The 25762-nt window shown below is 48.5% G+C and overlaps 2 protein-coding genes across 16 annotated transcripts in view; one reads left to right on the top strand and one right to left on the bottom strand.

Annotated features, from left to right (window-relative positions):
• Nucleotides 1-10176, top strand: part of CEP250 (centrosomal protein 250) — a 51675-nt gene extending 41499 nt beyond the window's left edge. For 8 of the 9 annotated variants that reach the window (XM_053890309.1, XM_053890311.1, XM_053890310.1 and 5 more), the window contains 6 exons: nt 263-2872; nt 5371-5463; nt 5670-5829; nt 6662-6744; nt 7714-7776; nt 9652-10176. In XM_053890309.1, the coding sequence (XP_053746284.1) occupies nt 263-2872; nt 5371-5463; nt 5670-5829; nt 6662-6744; nt 7714-7776; nt 9652-9909 (3267 nt within the window). In that variant the 3' untranslated portion in view covers nt 9910-10176. Of the gene's footprint in view, nt 1-262; nt 2873-5370; nt 5464-5656; nt 5830-6661; nt 6745-7713; nt 7777-9651 lie in introns of those variants that run through there. The other variant, XM_019458678.2, reaches the window with a different exon arrangement.
• Nucleotides 10177-11797: 1621 nt separating this feature from the next.
• CUNH20orf173 (chromosome unknown C20orf173 homolog) overlaps nt 11798-25762 on the bottom strand; it is a 30328-nt gene continuing 16363 nt past the window's right edge. For 6 of the 7 annotated variants that reach the window (XR_008417739.1, XR_002082499.2, XR_002082497.2 and 3 more), the window contains 4 exons: nt 23054-23278; nt 18449-18643; nt 18029-18148; nt 11798-12465 (listed from right to left, as the gene is read on the bottom strand). The gene's annotated coding sequence lies outside the window, so the exon portion shown is untranslated. The remainder of the gene's footprint in view (nt 12466-18028; nt 18149-18448; nt 18644-23053; nt 23279-25762) is intronic. The other variant, XR_002082500.2, reaches the window with a different exon arrangement.

Below are 25762 nucleotides of genomic sequence, written 5' to 3'. Positions count from 1 at the left end.
GGTAGAAATTTTTGACCCTTGCCCTGAAGGACCAGAGTCTGAGATGGCTCATTTGCCTCTAGCTTTCCCCTCTGGGCCTAGCAGAGCCCTGGAATGTGGTAGGGATGATCGTTTACAGTATCAGCTTAAGGGGAATGCACAGGTTCTTTTTGTCACTCCTTGACATTGCTGGTGCTGCAGAGGTAAGGCGAGGAAGGGCCTGTGCAGGGGTGACCGCGTCGGGGAAGTGTAGTCTAAGGTGGTTTTGCATCTTGTTTTCTAGAATGAGCGAGAGCTACTTCAGGCAGCCAAGGAGAACCTGATGGCCCAGGTGGAAAGGCTGCAGGCATCTGTGGCAGAAGCCAGGGCTCAGGCCAGTGCCGCCGGGGCCCTGGAGGAGGACTTGAGAAATGCTCGTTCGGCCCTGAAACTCAAGAGTGAGGAAGCGGAGACCGCGCGTGAGCGAGCCCAGGCTCTGCAGGAGCAGGGTGAGCTGAAGGTGGCCCATGACAAGGCTCTGCAGGAGAATTTAGCTATCCTGGCCCAGACCCTATCCGAAAGAGAAGGGGAGGTAGAGACTTTGCGGGGAAATATCCAGGAACTGGAGAAACAACGGGAAATGCAAAAGGCCGCCTTGGAAGTCCTATCTCTGGACCTGAAGAAGAGGAACCAAGAGGTGGATGTGCAACAAGAACAGATCCAGGAGCTGGAGAAGTGCAGGTCTGTTTTAGAGCATCTGCCCATGGCCGTCCAGGAGCGGGAACAGAAGCTGGCTGTGCAGAGGGAGCAGATCAAAGAGCTCGAGAAGGATCGAGAGACACAGAGGAACATCTTGGAGCATCAGCTTCTCGAACTTGAGAAGAAGGCCCAGGTGATCGAGTCCCAGAAGGGACAGATTCAGGATCTGAAGAAGCAGCTGGTTACACTGGAATGCCTGGCCCTGGAACTAGAAGAAAACCACCACAAAATGGAGTGCCAGCAAAAGGCAATCGAGGAGCTGGAGGACCAGAGGGAGGTGCAGAGGCTGGCTCTGACCCACCTTACACTGGACCTGGAGGAAAGGAGCCAGGAGCTGCAGGCACAGAGCAGCCAGATCCACGAGCTGGAGAGCCGCAGCACCCTTCTGGCCAGAGAGCTCCAGGACAAGGACCAGGAGCTGCAGTCCCAGCGAGAACAGATCGAGGAGCTGCAGAGGCAGAAGGAGCACCTGACTCAGGACCTTGAAAGGAGGGACCAGGACATGGTGCTGCAGAGAGAAAGGATTCAGGTCCTAGAGGATCAGAGGACGCTGCAGACCAAGATCCTAGAGGAGGACCTGGGACAGATCAAACTATCCTTGAGAGAGCGGGGCCGGGAGCTGGCCTCCCAGAGGCCACTGATGCAGGAGCGGGCAGAGGAAGGGAAGGGCCAGAGTAAAGCACAGCGCGGGAGCCTGGAGCACATGAAACTGATCCTGCGTGATAAGGAGAAGGAGGTGGAATGCCAGCAGGAACGTATCCAAGAACTGAAGGAGCACAAGGGCCATCTGGAGCAGCAGCTCCAGGGCCTACACAGGAAGGTGGGTGAGACCAGCCTCCTCCTGACCCAACGGGAGCAGGAGATCGTGGTCCTGCAGCGGCACCTGCAGGAAGCCAGGGAACAGGGGCAGCTGAAAGAGCAGTCACTTCAGGGTCACCTGGAAGAGACCCAGAGAGCCCTGGCTCAGAGGGACCAGGAGCTCGAGGCCCTGCAGCAGCAGCAGCAGCAGGCGCAGGGACAGGAGGAGAGCATGAAGGAAAAGGCAAGCACGCTGCAGAGAGCCCTGGAGCAAGCCCACGCAGCACTGAAAGAGCGCCAGGGGGAGCTTGAGGACCACAAGGAGCATGTGCGAAGGCTCCGGGAAGAGCTGGTGGTGGAGGGACAGAGGGTGCAGGCCCTGGAGGAGGTGCTGGGGGACCTCAGGGCTGAGTCTCGGGAACAGGAGGAGGCTCTGCTGACGCTCCGGCAGCAGTGTGCGGAGCGTGCACAGGAGCACGAGGTAGAGATCCGGGGCCTGCAGGACAGCCTACTGCAGGCAGAGGCCATGCTCAAGGAACGGAGCCGGGAGCTGGAGGCCGTGCAAGCAGATGGCCGGTCCTCCCAGCATCGGGAAGAGACGGCCCGGGCCCGGGCTGAGGCTCTGCAGGAGGCCCTCAGCGAGGCTCAGGCTACCCTGCAGGAGAAGGAGCAGCGTCTCCTTGGCCAGGCAGAATTGAGCCGCAACCTGGAGGCCAGCACAGCCACCTTGCAGGCTGCCCTGGACTCCTGCCAGGCACAAGCCCGGCAGCTGGAGGAGGCCCTGAGAAGGCGGGAAGGGGAGATCCGGGACCGGGATCTCCGACATCAGGAGGCTGTGCAGCAGCTCCAGCGGGCGCTTGCCCAGAGGGATGATGAGCTGAGTCATCAGAAGAGACAGGGGCAGCTGCTAGAGCAGTCTCTGGCCCAGAGGGACCGAGAAGATCAAGGGAAGCAAGGTGCAGGGCGGGAGAGAGAAGAGGAAGAGATGAGGGGCCTCCGGGAAAGCCTAAGGGAATTGCAGCTGACTCTAGCCCAAAAGGAAGAGGAGATTCTGGGGCTGAGGGAGGCCCAGCAAAGGAAGAATCTGGAGGACTCACCGCACAGCCACACAGCCTCCCCAGCGCAGGAGCCCTCTACACAATTTGATGCTTTAGGGCCCCGGCTTCAGCAAGAGCTGGAGCGACTCCAGGCAGCCCTGAGGCAGACAGAGGCCAGGGAGATTGAGTGGAGGGAGAAGGCCCAGGATTTGGCACTGTCCCTGGCCCAGAGCAAGGCTAGCGTCAGCAATCTGCAGGAGGTGGCCATGCTCCTACAAGCCTCTGTTCTGGAGCGGGACTCAGAACGCCAGAGGTTGCAGGTGAGTTCCTCCCCAGCAGTAACGGCCGGTCTGACTGAGCCCAGGGGGGCTGTCTGGCACCCTGGGCTTGTGGCACCTCAGGGTGCAAGAGACCTAAGTGGGATCCAGATTATCGTGCTGGTCTGGGGGGATATGGAGAGAATAAGCCACCCAGAGTTCCTGCCCTGAGTCTAGAAGATAAGCAATTAGAATGCAATGTCTAGTTATATTTAGTGCCTCATTAGAGAAGTTTAGTATGCTCTGAGCACAATAGAGGGACACTCAGCCTTTCCCTAGTGGAAAGCTTTCCTGAAAGGCTTCCCAGTAAAAGTGGGGTTTAAGATTAGATCTGAAGGGACCAGTAAGGAATTAGCCAAGCACAGGTTGGGGGAGGAGCTTTTTGGGGAAGAAGAAAGAGGAAGGAGGGTGTGGAGTATCTGTGCAGGGACTTCAGGCTGACTGGGACACAGAGGGACAGTTGGCAACAGAAGACAAGGTGACAGGGGCCCCTCGTTCCATGCTTCTAAGTTATGTTAAGGACCTGGGTGACCAGTGGAACTTGGATGAAGTGTTTGGCGCGGATGAGGTGTGTGTGTGTGTGTGTGTGTGTGTGTGTGTGTGTGTATAGGACACAATCCGATGTACAGTTCAGAGAATCGTTCAGGCTGCCATGTGGAGCAACAAATCTAAGGAGACCAATGAGGAGGCTGTCATCCAAGTCCGGAGACAGATGATGGCCTAAGATAGTAAGGGTGGATGGTGACATGAGGGTGGACCTAGGGGCTCATGGGACTTCTGGCAGTTGACTAAGAGACAGGGGAGTGAAGAATGGGAAGAAGGAAACCAAACCCCCAGATCTCTGCTCAGAGGCAGGTTTCAGGAACGCTATGGAATGGCAGTGGAGTGAGGTGCCTGTGGGACATGCATGGGGTGATGTCCAGTGGGCAGGTCTGTAAAGTGATCTGAGGTTGAAGGATGAGACTGGAGACAGAGACTCAAAGTCCTCCACAGTTAGGGATAAGTGCACTAGTCTAGGTGGAATGTTGAGTGAGAGAAGTGGACCTTAGGGTATAGCATTCAACCTCAAGGTCAGGGGCCATGTCTTTGTCCCCTTCACACCCCCAGCACTGAGCACCAGCCCTGTACAGAGTAAGCAGTCAGGAGAGCAAGGTTGACTTGGCCATAGAGAAGCATTATCTCTTTTGCCAAGAGCAACCCAGCTCATTTTTCCCAGGAAATTGACTCTACATCCTGGTGCCTTGACCAGGGCTGAGCCCCAGAGAACCCCACTCAGACACCCAACACTGCTGGGACTTGCCTTCTGGAAGCAATATGCAGAGAAGGGGATACATTTGTGAATTTTGGAGTCAAGTTCCTGGGTTTGCAATATAGTCCTGCAGTTTATGGGCTGTGTGACCCTAGATAAGTGCCTTCATTTCTCTGACTCATGGTTTTCTCTTCGATAAAATAGGGAATGACAGTAACCAGCCCTGTAGGGCCGTCTTGAGTATGAAGTGAGATAATACATAGAAAGTGCATAGGAAAGAAGCATTCACCATGTAGAATTCCTTTCCTATTTCTAGGCTTATACGTATAGGCACAGAAAAAGTAAAGTGCTTAGCTGGGCAGGACGGTCACTAAGCAGTATTGTAGCTCAGGTCAGGCTCCCCCTGCACCCTCCTCCAAACACTCAAGAACATTTCTTAGATGCTGCCCTTCATTGCAGTGCTACCATTTTTTTTTATTTTAAGCATTTTCCATGCCGGGCACTGTTACTCTCACTTCCTTCCACAACAACTCTGAGAACTAGGAATTGTTAGCTTCAGTTTATAGTTCAGAGAGGCTAAGCAACTTGTCCAAGGTCATATGGCCAGTCAGTGGCAGAACTAGCTCTAAGGAGTCTGACTCTAGAACGCAGCCTGTTTACTGCTAGGCTCTTCCTGTCTCCCAGACACTTTCCACCCGCACACATACATTCATTTCCTCTTACCTGTCTCTCTTCTTGATCGTTACCATTTGTGTGACATATGGCACCTAGAAAATATCTAGCACTGGGGTCACCATTTATCAAGAGGGATTTAATGCCAAAGGCTCAATCTATGCTTCGTGGAGCATATAGTCATTTTACAAGTGAGGAAACTGGGTTTTGGAGACTGCTTGTTTCTTGACCCAAGTCACATAGCCAGTAAGTGGTGACATAATGCCCAGCTCTACTGAGTCCATGCTCTCGTGTCTACAACACCTCAGTGCTCCAAGTTGTTGCTTAGCTTGTGGGAGATCTCAGATGAGCCAGGTTTTAGTCGTAGCCCACCATGTATCCTTGAAGAGACCCCTCTCTGCTTCTTTGCTTTGTCCATCTGTAAAATAAAGATTCTGCACTAGAATAGCTCAGAGTCTCCAGGAACAATAAGACTATAACCTGATGAGAAAATTAACTGGCTTTCATGAGGATGGAAGGTAGGGTGGGTCTGGATATGAGGTTGCCATGGTGTAATTTGCTCCACATCTTGATATCCCAGGATGAGTTGGAGCTCACCAGGCAGGCTCTAGAGAAGGAGCGACTCCTCAGCCCCAGCTCGACCAGCAGAGCAGAACGGGGGCCCAGAGAAGAGGTAGGTGTACAGCTGGAAGAGGTGAGCTGGAGGCCCAGTGGGAAGAAATGGCCAGGAGGAAGCTCCTTTACAGGGGGCTTGTCCCTCCCTCTTTTGGGAATTGGGTCCCTGAAGCTCAGACCTGTCAGATTGGTCCCTTTACCTGCTATCTATTCCCCATCTGTCTATGGGGCTGCCCAGGTGAGAGTCACAGGTCTCTCCTGCAGGTCTCTGGAGTGGAGGCTGAACCGAGTCCTGGGATGGAGGAGAAGCAGCTGTGGGGACAAAGGCTGGAACAACTCCAGCAAGCAGTGGCACAGCTAGAGATTGACCGGAGCAAGCTGCAGCGCCACAATGTCCAGCTGCGGGCCACCTTGGAGCAGGTAGGTCGTTTCTCCTGTCCTCAGCTCCCTCGTCTAGGGTCCGATGGGCAGGCATCTCCACTTCTTGTGTGGCCCCCAGAGCCGAGTGGTAAACCCTAGCCCAAGGGCCACATTCGGCTTGCTGCCCACTGCTGAGAAGAAAGTTTCATGGGAACACCACAGTAGTGGAGTTGAATAGTTGTGACAGAGATCTAAAGGCCCGCAAAGCCAAAATGCTACAGAAAATGTTTGCTAAGCCTACTCTGAAAGCCTGAGAGGCCAGCCCTACCTCCTCTGCCCCATCAGCACATCTCTGCTCTCAGGGCTGCCCTGGCATGTGCTCTCCTCAACCCAGGAGCTTACCTTCTCGTGGTTGCTGTCCCTGTGCTCACACCCACCCCCACACCAGCTTTCTCTCGAAAAAGGCACTTCTGGGGCACCTGGGTGGCTCAGTCGGTTAAATGTCTCGCCCTGTTTTGTTTGTTTGTTTGTTTGTTTGTTTTTTGAGAGAGAGCACAAGTAGGGGAGGGGCAGAGAGAGAAGAGGGCTCTGCGCTGACAGCGGTGAGCCCGATGTGGGGCTCGAACTCACGAACCATGAAATCATGACCTGAGCCGAAGTTGGACACTCAACCCACTGAGCCACCCAAGGGCCCCAGGTATCTGACTCTTGATCTCAGCTCAGGTCATGATCTCAGGGTCGTGAGTTCAAGTCCTGAGTTGGTCTCCACTCTGGCAGGGGACCTTCTTAAAAAAGAGAGAGAGAGAGAGAGAGAGAGAGAGAGAGAGAAAGGCAGTTCTGCTCCAGCCCCATAGCCAAGCCAAGCCCTGACTTCTCACCTGCATCTCGGCAGGTAGAGCGAGAGCGCAGGAGGCTGAAGAGGGACTCCATGCGTGCATTGCGGACGGGCATCCTGGAGGTCAGCGAAGCCACACAGCAGGTTTGCTTCTTTTTATTGACTGCAGCCTCCAGAGGATCAGAAACAGCTGCCTGCAGAGCATATCTCAGGCTACCCTCGCAAGGGGAGACGCCCACGTTAGCTGATCCAAGATAGCCCCTCCTGGCTTGGTTCTGGCCAGCCTAGCACAGCTCAGTGTGTCCCGGACCCAGGAAGGGGTGGGGATGGAGTCATGGATGGCAGCCCTGCATTATCAGAAACTCAGTAAGCCTTCACTGACGTATAACCTTCCTGCTCCCAGACCAGGGTCTCAGGCTTACCCAGGAGTGGGGCTCATCGGGCTTCTGGTCGGAATCCCTGGCATATGTGTGATGGGTGATGCTGGCCAGACCCTGAGGTGCCTTGGAAGCTTGATAGCAACTTTGTGGGCCTCTTGGATCTCCTCTCTTGTAGTACTGAATTTACAAGATTAGGGTCCATGGTACTCCCTTTTTCGGGTAAGGAATTGGGGGAAGACTCCCCAAACCAGCACTCTTTTAGCTGAGTTATGCCCATCAGTCAACAGCGCTGCAGCCTGTCAGGGAGAGACTGCTTCTGGTGGCTGAGCATCCCTCAGGCTCTCTGTCTCTCCCCCTTTATGAAAGCTTCCCAAAGGCAGGTACCCTGTCTTCCTTTCTGCATCCCTAGCTCACAGCCCAGGGCTAGCACAAACCAGATGTGTGGTGTACTTCTATAAATGAAAAGGTGACTCAAGCCAGTGCCATTCAAGCCTTCTGGATGTTCAGCATCAGGTCTCCATGGGTGTCCATTAAGCTGGCTTGGGCCCTCCTGGGCTTCCTTGCCCCAGGGTCATGGTGCCACCTGGAGTCCGGTCTGGGTTCAGACACTTCTGAACTGGGACCATAGCCCTTGCCTTGGTCCCCAGGACTGGGATGAGCTGGCTGAGGTTGCCTAGAGAACCCACAGGGTGGGAAGGCTTGTTCCAACAGGAATGGCATTTATCTTCCATAGGATGCAAGAGGAGGACAGAAGGGCGCCTCAGATGCTAAGCACATGGCTGAATTGCAGAAAGAGGTATGTTCTGGAAGGATCAGCTTTCTAAGTCCCCTTTCCCTCTGCTGCAGACAGGCAACAAGGCGTTAGTGTCTGCTGTGTGCTTGACCCTTTGTGCGCCTCCAGCAGGGGGAGGGGAAATGGTTTCTCCCTCACAGAACTTCAGTCTATGTGGAAGGCAAGAAGGGCCCAGTCCTGACTCAACCTCCCATCTGCTTAGGGCAAGAGTGGGAAAGGAAGCATGTTCCAGACCCCAGACTTCCAGGTTCCTCCTTAGGAAGGGAAAGGAGAAGGAAGAGGGCTGAGGGGCACACAGAAGATTCTAGGAGGAAAGACAAAAGCAAACAGAAGCATCCTGGCCTCCTGTGCCCTCAAATGCACCTTTGCAGGCAGAACTGTTGCCAGCACAGCAGGCAAAGTAGTCTGGGACCAGTGCCAAGATCCATACCTCAGCTCAAGCTGCCATGCTCAGGGAAACCAGTATTGAGTGACTTCTTGCCTCTTTGGCCTCACCTAGAGGTTCACCCTGTCTTTCAAGACCCAGGAGTAATAAGAACTGTGGAATTTTTATTTCTAAGCCTCTTTCAGGAATTAATAGTCACTACTGGCAGAACCTATCTCTACAGCTAGACTTAGCTATCACTCTGAATTCAGACAAAGCAGTCCTGAGATGGAGCCCGGACTAGGGTGAGGCAAGGGAAGCACGTTGGGTGGAGAATTTAAGGAGGTGCTCACTATCAACCTGGAGTCCCTCATTAAATTTTGTACCCCAGGAGCCTCTCTGCCTCACCCTAGTCCTGGACCTGCCCTGAGCTCCCAGTAACCACTTCCTGGTAGTTTCAGTGTACTCAGAGAAATGGAAGGGTTAATTAAGCAGGGATTCTCATCCCTGGCTGCACATTAGAACCACCTGGGGAGCTTTGAAAAAAAATGCTGATGCCCAGGCCTCACTGCAGTCTAATTAAGTGAGAGTATTTTTTTTTTAATTTTTTTTTTAAGGTTTATTTATTTTGAGAGACAGAGAGAGAGAGAGAGAGAGCATGAGCAGGGGAGGGGCAGAGAGAGAGATAGAGTGAGACTCCCAAGCAGGCTCTGCACTGTCAGCTCAGAGCCCTGCATGGGGCTTCAACTCACAAACTTCGAGATCATGACCTGAGCTGAAACCAAGAGTCGGATGCTTAACTGACTGAGCCACCCAGGTGCCCCAAGTCAGAGTATTTCTTAAAAGCTTCCAAAAGGGCACAGAAATACTTTCTGCAGTGATTAAAATATTCTGTATCTTGATCGGGATGGTGGTTATACACGCGTATGTACATTATGAAACTCATCAAAATTTACACTTAAAATCTGGGCATTTTATTACATATAAATGAGCCCTCAATAAAGTTGATGAATAGTTTTGTTGCTGTTGTTTTTAAAGTCCCTATTTGAGCCCCCTGTGCAGCCACGGTTGAGAATCATTGGATTTTTCCATGATTCCCAGGGGCCCTTGCCCTAAACACTAAAGCCTGATCCTGAGATCTGTGTGTGGTAGTTGCTTCAAATGCACTGTCACAGGGGCGCCTGGGTGGCTCAGTCGGTTAAGCGTCCGACTTCAGCTCAGGTCACGATCTTGCAGTCCGTGAGTTCGAGCCCTGCGTCGGGCTCTGGGCTGATGGCTCAGGGCCTGGAGCCTGCTTCTGGTTCTGTGTCTCCCTCTCTCTCTGCCCCTCCCCCGTTCATGCTCTGTCTCTCTCTGTCTCAAAAATAAATAAACGTTAATAAAAAAAAAATGCGCTGTCACAAAAGACACAGGAGCAGAGCGGGAAGGCGTGGGGCAGCCTCGAGGCACTTAATTACTCTTTCCCTCTCGATTTTCCTGCCCCCTCCCCCCCCCCCCCCCCCCCCCCCCCGCAGGTGGCCCTGCTGCGCGCCCAGCTGGCCTTGGAGCGGAAGCAGAGGCAGGACTACATCGCTCGCTCGACGCAGACGAGCCGTGAGCTGGCAGGCCTGCACCACAGCCTGTCCCACTCACTTCTGGCCGTGGCCCAGACCCCTGAGGCCACTGTCCTGGAGGCTGAGACCCGCAAGCTAGATGAGTCCCTGACTCAAAGTCTGACATCCCCAGGGCCAGTCCTGCTATGCCCCAGCCCTACCCAAGCCACCTCCAGGTAGCAGCCACAGCCAGGGCAGGATACGGACCGGCCAGGGAACACACACACAGATGGCTGCTATGGCCCAGGAAGAGGGAAGGAAGTCTGCAAGGCTGGAAACAAGGCAAGTTACACCTGCCTGTAGCCCATGGAGTCACCCTAGAGGAGTGCTTTGCTCTGGCCAAGGGACCTTTACTGCCTCTTGTCTAGAATGTATTATCCCAGCACTTCACCCAATCTTTCTCCTCCCCGTCAACAATAAACCCCAGGTCTCTGTGTTTGTTCTCTGCTGCTGTCTCCACTTGTGTCACTGGGCGGCAACAGCATGTCAGGGTTTCTGTTAAAGAAGAATTTCCTGAAGATTCCGGTCAGATGGCATGAATTTGTTGTCTGCCTGCATTCTGATAGAGAAGACTTATAGCAGATGCAACAAGTCAAAGCCCCTGTCCACAGGGAGCTGGAGTCCAATGGACAAGAACAGATGAGCACTCGTCAATGAGTCACAGACAGTACTGTGTACTGACTAGAAGTACGTAGGGGACTGGGGACTGAGGCAAGAAGGCATGAGCTGGCCCTTGAAGGATGGAGGAGTTGGCATGCTGGTGAGATTGGTCGGCCTGTGGCAGAGTGTGCTGGGGCCAAGGTTGGATGGGAAGGGAGGGAGATTATGGAGGGCCTTGGGATCCAGATTCGAACTCATGGATAATAAGGAACTATCATATGTTCTTGACTTAAAACCACTTCTGGGGCTTCAAAAACACTGAGGTGACCTTTGGCTAAAGTCAGTCTGTAGAGTTCAGACATTCCACGGAGCCTCATTCTCCTGCTCTGGGTGAATGCCCTTGGCATCCCTTCCTGGACACACCAGCTGGAACCAACTCTGGTCCTCTGCAGTCCAACCACGTGTCAAGCCAGTAAAGAGGATAGACTATGGCAGAATTCGTCACTAATAGACTCACCCTGGTGGAGGCACCCTGGACTGAACCCAGTTCACAGACTTAAGAGTTAACTGTTGGCAACTTCCTTGAAGCCTAAGAGAACAGCTTCTCTAAAACAGCAGGGCATGGCCTTTCTCTGGCCCTTCAAATGATTTCCTTATGGAATTCCTTTTCCTAAGCCTGAGGATGGAGCTAAGGCCGGTTAAGAATGCAGGGGTTTGAGGGCAGCACCGCACTCCCCCAACCTGTTTACTCAGGGCTCAGGCCCCATCTGTTTCATCACATCACACAGTAGACAGGGTGCTGTTCACCACTGCTGAAGTTTTGTTCTAAAAATTCATGGCATGGGACTCAGCAACAGATACTTAGTAAAAAGTTACAGCTTAGAGCTCCCCAGAATTGTATCTGGAGCCCCAGAGATGCTGGCCTGGACCCTGCCTCTATTCAGATTCCCTGTGGCTCAGAATCCTCACCTGGCCTTTCCTATGCTAGGAGTTCTCAAGGACAAACACGACCTCTCTTGGTTCCTTACTTTTTGGTCCTTCACCTCTGGTTCTCTAGCTTAGAGAAGAGTGTGGATCTTCTAGGCAGGACCCAACCTTGCCTAAAGGCATCAGGCCAGACCTTCCTTTCCTTCTCCACCCCACATGCCACAGCGCATCTGGTGGTTGGGAAATGTCTCTGACCAGCAAGGTCTCGTGGATGCACTTGAGGATGGTGACATTGGTCACCAGAATCTGGGGGGAAAGGTCAGAGCTGAGGTCAGAGGCCTCCTTTCACAAAACTTTTCTCCTCTGTTCCAGCCTCTCCTTGTCTCCTTTGCTAGAGGCTGGTACAGAACAGAAAGTCTTGAGAGTCGAAGAGGACAAGAGCTGAGTCAGAGTCTGGGCAATGTTCCTAGGGAGTGCCTGGGTCTGCCGGGTGCGGCACCCCATTCTCTCAGCCTCCACAGTTTGCATGTTACAGCAACGATCACCAGAGCACAATTCAATTACCTTGACTCATATGCTTCCCTACACGGGACTAGTAGAAGCGTGAAGGCAGAAAAGCATGAAGTAGAGAAGGAAAAACTGGTTGTAGGTTAGGGAGGTGGGGAGTATACAGTCACACACTGCAGAGTGACGACAAGATCAACATTTACACCAAAAAGCCAGGGCTGTCTGCTCCAGGCCTGGGGCCTCCACCCTCACACCACCTGGTAAAAGATGCCCTTTTCCACCTTGGCTCAAGACCACTACAGTCCACCCTATATCTGGTGGCTGCGACAACACCAGCAGTGTGTGGATATTCTCTCCAGGTCATGGGCATTCTCAGGTGCATTATGTGCAGGTAGATTCTGTTTGTTGCCTTTGTTGTTCTCTGGACCTAAAACTGGGGCCTGGTTCATTCTGCAGAGATAGGAAAGGAAGTCAGGAAGGCTTTGGGGCTCACAGGCTGGCACTGCTCACCACCCTCACCCTCTGAGCACAGGTGGTGCTCCTCAGTGGATACTCCATATTGTGAAGACTTCAGATTCCCCGAGTTCCACGTTGCATAGCACAGGACTGGCATGGGTGGGTCTCAGGGCTTCGCTGTGGGGATCAGCTGAAAAGTTCCTCCTTGGCCAGCTGGAATGGGGTTAGGTCTCCTAGCATCAGTGCCTACAAAGAAGAGCACAGACCAGTTACCACTTCACCCCCATGTTCTAACACAGAGGAGGCTGGGCCCCATCAGAGTAGAGAAAGGAGTCAGGGGAGGGGATACAGCCCAGAGCCCAGGAACTCTGGAAATCGTGGTCTCCGACTCCACAAGGAGCTTCGGGGCTCATCTGGAAGCGCTGGTCAAACTAGGCAGACACTGCTGGTGGAATCAGGCCATCCAGACGAGCAACCTCAGGGCCTCTGCAGCTCTGGGGCCAGTAGTAGAACTTCCAGAAGTACCAGTGGAGGGGGGGATACCTCACCTACAAAAGCAGCAAGGCAATCTGCACCCTAAGACTTGGCATGCAGGCCTCATCTCAGCCCATGGAACAGGTCCCTTTTCAGCCAGATGGTTGGTTAGTTGTCTGGTCTTAGGACAGATGACACCTTCAGCTGCCTGCCCCCCACCCCTGCAATACCTCACCTCCTCCCTCTGGCCCACTAAACACCTATTCACTCCCCAGGGCTGAGGATGGAGCAGCCGAGCTCTGTGCAAACACTAGGCCCTGCAGAGCGGGTGCAGTGGTGTGCGGAGGCAGGGAGCAGAAAGAAGCAGGGGCTGTCGGTGTGCTGCAAGCAGTGATCCCTCAGGCGCAGTGGGGAAGACATGCAGACTCGGCTCTGCTCACCACACTTAGAAAGTAGGCAAGGGAGGAGGAAGTCCAAGAACATGGGGTCTCAACTTGGGGCCCTAGAATTTACTCCCTCTACCCTGCTGAGACCAGGGGTTGTCCAGACCCCGATGGAGGTGAGGATGAGAAGAGAGGCTCCTCCAGAGAAAGTAGGGCTGTGCTCCCACTTCATTTACATCAGTCGCCTGTCACAGTATGCACATTTTGACCTCTTTTCTCTTGGTCCTTTGTTAACCAATGCTACCAGCTCTTTATAGCCTCCATAGGCCCTGAAACCTGACACAGGTGGGATGGCTTGGAGGTAAAAAGGTGAATGGGTCAGTGATCAAAGAGAAATGAGCCTCTCTACTAGGGCTGTGCGATATGCTCCTCAGAGTGGGTGCTCTCTGTTCCCAGCACATGGCCATATGTGTGGATGTAGGGAGGGAGAGAAGAATAAGCATTCAAATCTGGTTCTTTTTAATGTCTACAAGTCCTTGAGGTGAGGGAATCTGGGAAGGCTTATACCAGTGCCTGATAATCCACACATCTCTCCTGGACTTCCTGTCTTAGTTTCCTGTTATGTCTCCTAGATCTGAGGATTCCAGCCCTACCAGTCAGATCCAAGGGTCTAAGGCTTGTTGCTGGCCAAGAATAGCCTCACATTCGAGTTGGCCAATTCCCTTGCCTTCTGCTGTTGCATTGTGGCTCGACATGTCAGGCTGCAGCCTTTAGAAGTAACTGCCTTCCCTGTATAAGGGCCCACTTCTTGTCTGCCCAACTCCAGATGCAGAATCCTTACGGATAAAATGGCTGGTTGCTGCCCCTTGCCCTGAATCCAACTGTCCATTCACTTGGAAATACTCATTAAACCTGTGTGTCATGAAGCACCGTAAAGAGGAGCTCTTCTCCAGGGGGGACAGAGTCTGCACCTAAACAAACACTTGCAGAATGACCTGGATGTCCAGAAGAGACTCACTGGCCACTCAAATGAAGCCAGAGGAAGTGTCACAGAATATCCTGGAGGCAGAGAGGCCTGGAGAGCCCTTTCAGAGTGTTTTTAAGCTGATCGGATAGATAACACTGCGTTTATGGGGTCCAGAGGTGTGCCTGTGGGTCCCAAGAGCGATAACAGGCTCTTGGAGCTATACCAGCTAGCCTGTTCAGTTTAGATCTTTCCTACTAGAGCTGAAGCATCAGCCACAGGTGAACTTGATGTTCAGCCCACAAGCCTAAAACCCACCATTAAGGCCTCATTCTTTTCCCGTGGGGCAATGCATAGGACGAGTGGCTGGCTGACTCAGACACCAAACACTGGGAAAAGTAGGAAGCTATAGTCACAGACTTCAGCACCACATAGCCCTGGTGGCCTCCATCACAGCTCCATAGTCACCTGCTAAGCCCTACAGGGTGCTCCACTAGAGGCTGAGTGGAGGGAGGGGAGAGGCAACATTTAGTGTATCCTGTGGCCTCCTGGAGAAGGGGTTGATGCTCAATGGGGTTCTTCATGCCAGCCCAGTATCAGGACCCCACCACACAAGTCACATTGTGAATTCCTGCATGGAGGCCTTGTGGGTAACCGCCTTCACCTTGGCATTCACCTCAGGGTCCAGCTGGCAAGGGTGGGCTTGGCAATCAAGCATAATGGGGACAGGAATAAAGAGTGAGAATATGTGCCAAGACTAATGTGGTGCATCTCTTAGAGATGGACGCCATCTATTGCCAGTGTGGGGTTGTTAAGCATAAGGCAGAAAAGGTAAAGGAAGAGACTTTGGCCCCTCTTTTTAAAAAAAAATTTTTTTCTAATGTTTATTTTTGAGAGAGAGAACGAGCTGGGGAGAGGCAGAGAGAGAGAAGAAGCCAGGATCTGAAGCAGGCTCTGCACTGTCGGCGCAGAGCCCGATGCAGAGCTCAAACCCACAAACTGTGAGATCATGACCTGAACCCAAGTCGAACACTTGACTGACTGCGCCACCCAGGTGTCCCTTTTTGACCCCTCTTGAGGAAAGAATCTACAGGAAAACTTTTTGATGTGGTTAAAAGTAAATTTCTATCTAACCAAACTTTTTTTTGTTTGCTTCTTTTATTTAAAATGAAACCAATGCATGTACATGGTTATAAAATGAAGTAGAAAAGAAGGTAGCAGTTTCCCATCCAGTTTTTTTCAACCTCTCTCCAGGGGCGACCAATTTTTTAAGACTCTATTTATAGGGTGCCTGGGTGGCTCAGCCAGATGAGCATCTGACTCTTGATTTTGGCTCAGGTCATGGTCCCAGGGTCACAGGATCAAGCCCACATCGGGCTCCACAGTGAGCTTGGAGCCTGCTTGAGATTCTCTCTCTTTCTCCCTCTGCCCCTCTCCCGAACACTCTCTCACTCTCTCTCTAAAATAAAAAAATTTTAAAGACTCTATTTTTACACTTGACCTTATCCAAAAGGCTGAGAAGCGATAAAGACTCTATTTTTAGAGTGGCCAACTTTATTCCTCTAAAGACCTGTAATATGTTTTATGATGTCATAATAGGTCCAGTATCCAGATTTACATGGTAATAGGTAGTAGCACTGCTCACACCTTTGGGGATTCTTGGGCTCTGGCTGCAAACTAGACATCTCATACACCTCAGTGCCCTTGGGGAGGCGGGTACGTGTGCTCTTGGCTGTATGAGGGATATTTGCATTATGTTAGTGTGTGTATGTGCTTTGGGGGCAGCCAAGGAGGTAGAACATAGTGGATATTTGCTTTGTATACCCAGCAACCAAACACCCTCATTAGCGGAGGCTATTTGGTTACCCTGAACTACTGTTTCTATAAAAACAGCAGGATAAATGCTCCCTCTCCCCCGAGTTGATGGTTTCCTCTAACGAATTGTTTTTATTTCTAAGTATCATTATGGACTCAAGGATTCTTTGTATATTCACTGTGATTCCATCATGACAATGGCTGTTTTTAATGTTGAAATCTTCCCAACTATGATGTCTAGATTTTCCTGGTACTTTTCCTCTACAGATCTAGAATCGTTTCATGGGAAAGAAGTATTTAGAAAACAAAATCTGAGTTCCAGGATTGATCATTTCTACAGATATGTTATGGCTTTTAGACCATTCAGATAACAGAGCAGAAAATGTATTTGGAAAATCGTGAGTTTATGGTGATGTGGGTTGCACAGCAATGTGAATGTACTTAGTGCCACTGAACTATACACTTTAGAATGATAAAAATGTAAATCTTACGTATATTTTGCCACAATAAAAAATAATTTAAAAATTGAGTTTATAATATTTCCAGTTTGAATTTAATGTCACAGAGTTTTTACTATACCTGTTTGACTTTGTATTTGGTTCCTAATAATATTAATATAATTACTTATTTACTTTATTCCATGATACCCATTATATAGTTTCAAAAATAATACTAATATTATAATAAATCTGCTAAGTGAAGTGAAAATTTTTTTCAATGCTTACTTATTTTTGAGAGAGAGAGAGAGAGACAGAGCACGAGTGGGGGAGGAGCAGAGAGAGAGGGAGACACAGAATCTGAAGCAGGCTCCAGTCTCTGAGTTGTCAGCACAGAGCCCAACATGGGGCTCGAACTCACCAGCCATGAGATCATGACCTAAGCTGAAGTTGGACACCCAACCGACTGAGCCACCCAGGTGCCCCGCTAAGTGAAGTTTAAATTTTCTTTATAGTTCTTTTTGTCTACAGAATATATCCTGTAAAGGATACATAGTGTATTGAGTTCCAAAGGAACTTGAAATAATTCTTTTCCCTGGTGCTTATATTACCAATCTGATAGGCAGTTAGGTCCATTTGATTTGTTCTCAACTTTAGGGTTTGCTTTCTCCTCTTTTTCATTTGATTATATTTTTTGGTTATACACACACACACACATATACACATATAATGTGACATATGTATATAAATGTCATATGGGGACATGTTTGCTGTATATATATATATATATATATATATACACACACACATACACACACACACACATATACACACATACACACATATAATGTGACATATGCATATAAATGTCATATGGGGACATATTTGCTGTTAGAATGCAGCCTTTAATACCACCAGGAATCCATTGGGAGGAATAAGCTACAGTTTTATTTAGCAGCAGAGTGATTTATATCCAGGGTCAACTGAAACCCTAGTCCCTCTCTGATACTCCATGGTCCCCTTGACTACCTGTCAGCCTCCTGGGGCTTCCAATGGGCTGAACAGGCTGGAAAACATCTCAGTTGTAGACAACAACTTTCCCCTCACACTCCAGCTTAAAGATGACCTTTTGCTCTTCTTTGAAACTGTGCATGTTACTCTTGAGCCAATATTTATCATCCCAGTAATGGGACAACCTCATGAGCTTCTCTGTCCCAAAAACCAAATAAGGATACCTGGGAAATAGGATATGACAGGAGAGGGGCACAGGGTTGCAGCCTGGATCCTGTCCTGCCTCCATGCCCACCAATCATCCTTTAGCGAATATTCATTTAACATCTAGTGTGATAGTCTTCCTTTTGGACCTCAGAGGAGAACAGAGCTCACCTTCTCCAGGGAAGACACACTCTGAACACACAGTATGACCCCGGAGCCCAGTAAAGAGAGTGTCAATGAGTTGTTCCTGATTATATTGGAGGAAAAGAGGATTCCCCAGGGAAACAAGAGAAGGGCATTCCAGGCAGAGGCAGCAGTGTGTGAGAAGGCAGGAGGGATCTAGTGTGTTTGGGGAATGCCAGGAAGCACAGTGTGTGTTTAGGGAGAGAAGGCAGTGGTGGTTAGATCATGAAGGGTCTTAAAAGCCAGGCAAAGAACTTTAGACTCAACCTGAAGTCGCTGGGAAAATGGACATTTTTGGCAGAAGGATGAAGGACAGTGAGTTGAAGAAGTTGTCTTACCTGGTCACATGTGTGCAGGGCATACAACAAACCCACAAACCCCAAGGATGGAAACCAACTGTGTTTCCCCAGCCAACAATGCTGGACATACTGGAGAAAGTTGAGGCTGATCACCAAGACCTAGAGAATATAAGGGAGAGTGCTGACCTGAAGGGCATCCGGTGGCTGCCCACAGCCACATCATCCTGCTCCTCCCCCTTTACCCTCCTGGATCCCTCACCTTGTCTTTGCTCTTGTTACTTCCACCGGGGACCTGGACTATCTGAAATCTAAAAAGGGATTGGGATGTGGGAATTTTAGAGTCATTTGACACAGAAGCCCCCAAGCTTAGGTAAGCCTTGAGGGTGCCCCAAAATTCAGCAAGGGTCCCTCTGGAGCCCCCACTGTCACCCTCTGCAATGGCTCCACTCACTGCCATACCCAGGGTTTACTGGGCTTCTGAAGCTCTGTTCCCGCAGCACTTCCATAAACCACTTTAGACCGGATGAATTCAGAGGAAGCAGCAGCAGTTGGGTGCCAGGATCCTGTGTGCTAGCCATCTCAGGGTACATAATGCGCATGGTGGTTTTGTTCCCCACATTCATCTCAAAGCCTTGGACAGGAGCCTGGTTCATCCTAGAAAGGAGAGCAGAGTGGAGATTTGGGGGAAGAAGGGGATTTGGTCTGACCTTCCTGGTCTCCACCTCCTACTCTGCACCCACCTGAGGACCATGCCATGTTGGTTAATCCTGAATCCATGGCCAGAGCCCCATAGGAACCTTGAGTTTCCAACCACTGCACAGGTCCGGCAGCTGGGCCCTGCATAGCCCTGTGCATGTCTGGGAGACTTTTCTACTGGCTGCTGGTCCTGACCCTCAAACTCTTTCTTTGACTTGACACCCTGAAGTTCAGAAAAGCATAGGAGGGAGGAATAGGGGCTCATCTCAGACTCACTATCTTTGGAAGAAGATTAGAGCTTGGGACCGTGAAGGGAGAGATGGGCAGAGCATGGTGTTGGGAGCAGGGACTGGACAGAGACAAATACTGTGTACTGACCAACCGCAATATCAGAGCATCAGAGGACATGGGCTCTTCTGACTTCTGCACAGGCTCAACGGCCCTTTCGAAGCATTCATCAAACCAGTCAGATCCTCCACGTGTGTGGAGGCAGGCAGGGCACTCGAAGATCTCAGATGAACACATACACTTTCTGAAAGATCTGAAGCATTGGCAGGATTCTGGCCTTGACTGTATTCTGGCCTTTTCATGGAGGTCATTCTGGCTGAATTCCTGGCTCAGGAAGGAGGCTATCAGCCACAATGTAAGCATACAGGCAGCTACCAGACTCCTCTTCAAGTATCGAACCCTCATCTCTGGCATCCACGATGGTGCCCCAGCAGACAGTAGTTTAGCTCTGACACCTGGTACTGGGAAGGAGGAGGGGCTGGGGCCAATAGACCAGTGCCCCCTGTCCTGATGGCTTCCGTTCCTCCCCTAACCCTTCACACCACATCTCAGTCCCAACACCTCACCTCTTGCTTCCTCAGCCACCTGCTAAATGCTAAAAGGAAATCTGCTAAGGCCTGGGGTGGAGGTTGAGAAGAAGGGAGAGGTGACACCTGTGTTCTGTGGTCTCCCAGAGGAGATTGATACCCAGAGAGGTCTTTCATGCCAACCCAGTTATAACAGGGACCTCATCACAGACACCACATTGTGACCTCCACTATGAAGGGTTATTGGCAAGTCCCCCTTCTTCACTTTGGCATTCAGCCCAGAGCCCAGCTGACAAGGGAGGCTTGGAAGTCAAGTGTCAAGGGAACAAGAGGGTGAGGAGGGAATGGATATGTGCGAAGTCTGATGTAGACGAGCAGGAGACAGAGAAGGGAAAGGAAGGGCCATTTGGAACCATCTGGGTCAGAGAAAATTTATCATATTGACGAATTCATGATAGATGAATACTTGGTCTATTTAACCCTTTTTTAAAACTTTTTAATGTTTATTTATTTTTGAGAGAGAGAGAATGAGTTGGGGAAGGGCAGAGGGAGAGAGAGACACAGAATCTAAAGCAGGCTCCAGGCTCTGAGCTGTCAGCACAGAGCCCGACGCAGAGCTCAAATTCACGAACAGTGAGATCATGACCTGAACCTAAGTCAGGTGCTTAACCGACTGAGCCACCCAGGTGCCCCTGGTCTCTTCTACTCTTAAAACCTCTCAAGCATTGAATTCATTTTCTTTTTGACAATTATCACCAAGGTAAATACCCGCAAATTATTTTTTCAAAACAAAACCAAAACAAATCACATTGTCCACAAAGGCTTTTAACATGAAGCAACTGCCCTTATTCCTCTTTACCTGAGGCCTCTCCTCAGAGGCATCCTCTTTTTTTTTTTTAATTTTTTTTAATGTTTTATTTATTTTTGAGACAGAGAGAGACAGAGCGTAAACAGGGGAGGGGCAGAGAGAAAGTGAGACACAGAATCCGAAGCAGGCTCCAGGCTCTGAGCTGTCAGCACAGAGCCAGATGCAGGGCTCGAACTCCAACTCACAGACAGTGAGATCATGACCTGAGCTGAAGTCGGACATTTAACCGACTGAGCCACTCAGGCGCCCCAGAGACATCCTCTTCTAACTGTTCTTCAACATTTGCTTCCGTATCTCTAAATGATTTAAAAAAAAAAAAAATTGAGGGAGGGCACCTGGGTGGTTCAGTCGGTTGAGTGTCTGACTTCGGCTCAGGTCATGATCTCAAGGTTTGTGAGTTCGAGCCCTGCGTCGGGCTCTGTGCTGTCAGCTCAGAGCCTGGAGCCTGCTTGGGATTTTGTGTCACCTCCTCTCTCTGCCCCTCCCCCACTTGTGATCTGTCTGTCTCTCAAAAATAAATGTAAAAAAAAATGATATGCTCATACCACTGTATCATGATACTATGTGTACTCTACCTGCTATATACATCATATCATTATGTTTAGTAGTACCCTCTTGGTTACTTTGTAATTTTATATAATGGACCCTAACATCTATTTCTCATTCTGTAGCTACAAGACAAGATTTCTTGAAGCCCTTCTCTTTGAGAATGTTGTGCCATACACTTCTATTTGTCAATTATCTTCCCTTTACACGTCCCAACATTGGTATTTTGAACTTCTACATCAAGGATAATATTTACATTCTGTTGTGTCATTAAGCTTCATGTGCTTTGTCTCTAGCGGTGCTATCCCAAAGAAATATGTGAACCAATATTTAATGTCTAAATATTGTCATTTCAACATGTATGCAATATAAAAATATTATTGAGATATTTTGCATTCTCCTTGCTTGAAACTTAAGTCTCCTTTTTAAAAAAATATATTTATTTTGGGGAGAGTGCAAGCGGGGCAAGAGGCAGAGAGAGGGGGACAGAGAATCCCAAGCAGGCTCTGCACTGACAGGCTGACAGCAGCGAGCCCAAAGTGAGGCTTGAATTCATGAACTGCAAGATCATGACCTGATCTGAAGTCAGACACTCAACCGACTGAGCCACCCAGGCACTCTGAAACAAAGTCTTCTAAATCCAAATTGTATTTTACACTCACGATAAAGCTAAATTTGAGTACTCAGTTTTCATCAAATACATGATCTATACATTTTATAAAATTTTATAATATAAAAAGTAGATTTACATATCCAAGTTATAACAAGTATACTTAAAGGTATACTTAACTGAATTGTGTTCACTTTTAAATTCAGACTAATGAAAATTTTTATTTCTTACTTGCACTAGCTACATTTCACATGCTCATCCACCATATTGGATGGCAGAGAACTATAGTCCCTAACTATATAGAACTATATAGTCCATAACTATAGATTCTAAAAGTCCAAATTCTATTATCATGTTCACATTATTGTGACTAGACAAATATTGTTTCCTATAGAGTCTAGTAGTGAACTAGGACTACTTTCCTTTTATTTTTTTTTTATTTTTTTTAAATGTTTTTTATTTATTTTTGAGACAGAGAGAGACAGAGCATGAACAGGGGAGGGGCAGAGAGAGAGGGGGAGACAGAATCCGAAGCAGGCTCCAGGCTCTGAGCTGTCAGCACAGAGCCCGACACGGGGCTCAAACTCATGAACCGTGAGATCATGACCTGAGCCGAAGTCGGACGCTTAACCGACTGAGCCACCCAGGTGCCCCAAGGACTACTTTCCTTTTACTGTTCATTATAATTTCCTAAGAAAGGCTATATAGAAGATAAACGTTTTGAATCCTTGCATGTCTAGAAAAGCCATTATTCTGCTTACAGTGGGTAGAATTGTGTCCCTGAAAAAAATATGTTCAGGTCCTGGCCCCTGGTACCTGTAAATGTGACCTTATTTGGAAATAGGGTATTTGCAAATGTAATTGAGCTAGAAAAAAATTCATGCTGGATTAGGATTGGCCTTAATCCAATGACTGGTGTCCTTATAAAATGAGGAAAATTTGGGAACCAAAGACACAGGGGAGAGTTCCATAGAAGAGATTCCCCCTCAGAACCTCCAGAAGGGACCAACCTGAATTTTGGACTTCTAGCTTCCAGAACTATGAGAGAATATAAATTCCTGTTGTTTTAAGCTACCTAGGGGTACCTGGGTGGCTCAGTCGGTTAAGCATCCGACTTCAGCTCAGGTCACGAACTCACTGTGAGTTCAAGTCCCATATAAGGCTCTGCATTGACAACTTGGAGCCTGCTTGGGATTCTTTCTCTTCCCTCTCTCTACCCCTCCCCTGATTAAGCTCACACATGCTCTCTCTCAAAATTAATTAATTAAAATAAAATAAAATAAAATAAAATAAAATAAAGGATAAAAGAGAGGATTTGTGGGGACCTAGGTGGCTCAGTCAATTAGGCATCAAGTCTTGGTTTCGGTTCAGGTCATGATCTTGCTGTTCGTGAGTTCAAGCCCCACACTGGGCTCAGTGCAGAGCCTACTTGGGATTCTCTCTCTCTCTCTCTCTCTCTCTCTCTCTCTCTCTTTCTTTCTTCCCCCCTACCTCTCAAAATAAATAAATGAACTTAAAAACAAAGTTACCTATTTTGTGCTAATTTGTTATGGGAGCCCTGGAGACCACAATGTCCTTAGGCTTGATTGATAGTTTGGCTGGGTGTAAAAGATCCTAGGTTGCAAAAGTAGCTCCAGAGCCTGATGGCATGTTCCATCATTTCTAGACTCCAGTGCTGTTGGCAGAAGTGTGATGTTTGATCCTTGCTATCTGTGTTAGTTGGAATTCTTGGTCTCAGAAACAGAAACAAACTGCTAAAAATTTAAGCAGAAAAACAACTCATTGGTTAAACATCTAACAGTTTACAGAATAGTTATGAAATCTAGAGAATCAGTCTGAGGCAAGACATAGCCAAAGACGACCCCAGGAATGACCAACCTGGAATGTCACAACTATTGCCACCACAACCAGATTCTCGATGTTGTGGGACACTATAGTAGTTTTAACATGGTGACAAATTCTTTTCAGGTCCTTCCATGAGGAAGAGGAGTCCATTTCTCCATTTCTTGAACCTGAGGTCATGTTATGACTTCATCTAACTAATACCATGCTGCAGAAGTGACATTGTGTGACTTCATAGCCTCAGCCTTAACAGGCCTTGCATCTCCTAATCTCAATCTCTGGTAATGCCTCCACCAAGAATTCCAGGATCAAAAATTATGTTGAGAGGGAAGCCCAGCAACCTAGCAATCCCAGCCATCCCGGCTAGGGCACAGACATGCAAGTGAGGCCATCGGAGACCATGCAGCCTCAACTAAGCCACAAGCTATCAGCACCTGCATAAGGGACCACTAGAAAAACTGCCCCATTGATCCATATCATTGCAATAAATAATAATTGTTGTGTTAAGTCACTACATCTTCAGGGAAGTTTCCTATGAAATAATACATAATGGATACAGACATTCTGCCCAGTTCAGACTAGCTATAGAGAATAATCTCTTACCCTGTACTTTCACATCATGACATCAAGTTTCAAAGTTCATGAAAGAACCATATGACTGAACCCACGTAGGTCACATGCCCATGTTCTCACTTCGATGAGGCAGGAAGGGAAACTACAGGACCCATTTTGCATTCATTGGTGGGAGGCAGAACCCTGACTCCACTTATCTTGGGTTAGTCTCCAGTAGAAAGAGGCATTGTTTCTCTCTCTCTCATCATAGTGTGTGTTGGAATAGCTATCCTTCTGCCTCTAATTTTTTCTCCCCTCTTTTTGTTGATAGTATGACAAGAGTACTTTTCTGTCATGGATAGCAAGTTACAAATGGCTAAACAGAAATTTATTTCTTATTCATACAAATTCAAAATAGATAGGAATAGGGTAGTGCCTCTATTTCATGAAGTATCCAGGCACTCAATAAAACAGTAACCAAGTCTCCGTCATCTTCAACACAGTGATTCTGAGATTTTCATGGGCATCCACATACAGCTGGGTGTTAGGAGAAGAGGAAGAAAATGGTAAGTGGGAGGGAGACTATTTAGACCAGGCACAGAAGTAGCACACAAGATATATGTATGCATACACTGAACAGAAATCAATTACATTGCCATACTAAGTACAAGACAACAGGGAAAACATAGTCTTGTGTTTTCTCGGGAATAACAGATGAGTTTGCTTAACATCAAGCCTGTCTCTGCTGCATTACTATCTCTGTTTCCACATTCACCTTACTGTATGTCTACTCTCAGCATCAGTTCTTGTTCAGAATACCAGATCAAACTTGCTACCTGGTGACTTCTGAGTGTTTCTCCAAGATTTGTTTGTTTTTTAACCTCCAGTTGAATTAGTTTCACCAAATTTAAGGTTTTGTTTTGTTTTGTTTTTTTAAGGCCCCAGCACAGGGGCCTGACGTGCGTCCTGACACAGGTCCCGATGCAGGGCCCAAACTCATGACCCTGAGATCAAGACCTGAGCAGAGATCAAGAGTCAGGTGCCTAACTGAATGAACCACCCAGGAGCCCTCAAATTTAAGCATTTGACACATGAGGATATTGTTACATTTTTCTGAAAAATTAACCATTCTAAGGGTTGTTTTTTTCAGTCTCTGCCTGATTTTCCTTCAAAAACATTAGGCTGCTTTTTAAAATCTTAATGCTTATCTGTAAGATTAAAACTACTTTGAGGGTGCCCTGCTGGCTCAGTCAGTGGAGCATGTGACTCGATCTTGGGGGTGTGAGTTCAAGTCCTACATTGTGTGTGGAGATTAGTTAAAAAATTTAAAAATCTATAAAAAGACCCTACTCTGTATATGAAGATATTCTGCTTTTTATCTCAATGAAATTTTTTCTATTTCATCTTTTTCCAGTTTCATTGATATAATTGTCATATAATGTTGTATTAGCTTAAGGTATTCAACAAAATGATTTAATATATGTTTATGTTGTGAAATAGTTGCCACAATAAGTTTAGTTAACATCCATCACCTCACATAGTTAGAATTTTTTTTCTTGGGATGAAGACTTTCAAGATCTACTTTCTTAGATTCAAATATACAATATCATACTGTTAACTATAGTTACCATGAGGTACATTACATCCCCAGAATTTATAACTGGAAGTTTGTGCCTTTTGACCACCTTTACCCATTTCCCCCACCCCCATCACTCACTTCTGAAAACCACCAATCTGCTCTCTATTTCTATGAGTTTGGTGTTTTTAGTCTCATGTATAAGTGAGATCATGTGATATTTATCTTTCTCTGTCTGAATTATTTCACTTAGGATAATGCCCTCAAA

This window comes from Panthera pardus, unplaced genomic scaffold, assembly GCF_024362965.1.
Source record: "Panthera pardus isolate Hobbes unplaced genomic scaffold, ASM2436296v1 HiC_scaffold_25, whole genome shotgun sequence".
NCBI lineage: Eukaryota > Metazoa > Chordata > Mammalia > Carnivora > Felidae > Panthera > Panthera pardus.
This window is presented reverse-complemented; position numbering and strand designations above follow the sequence as displayed.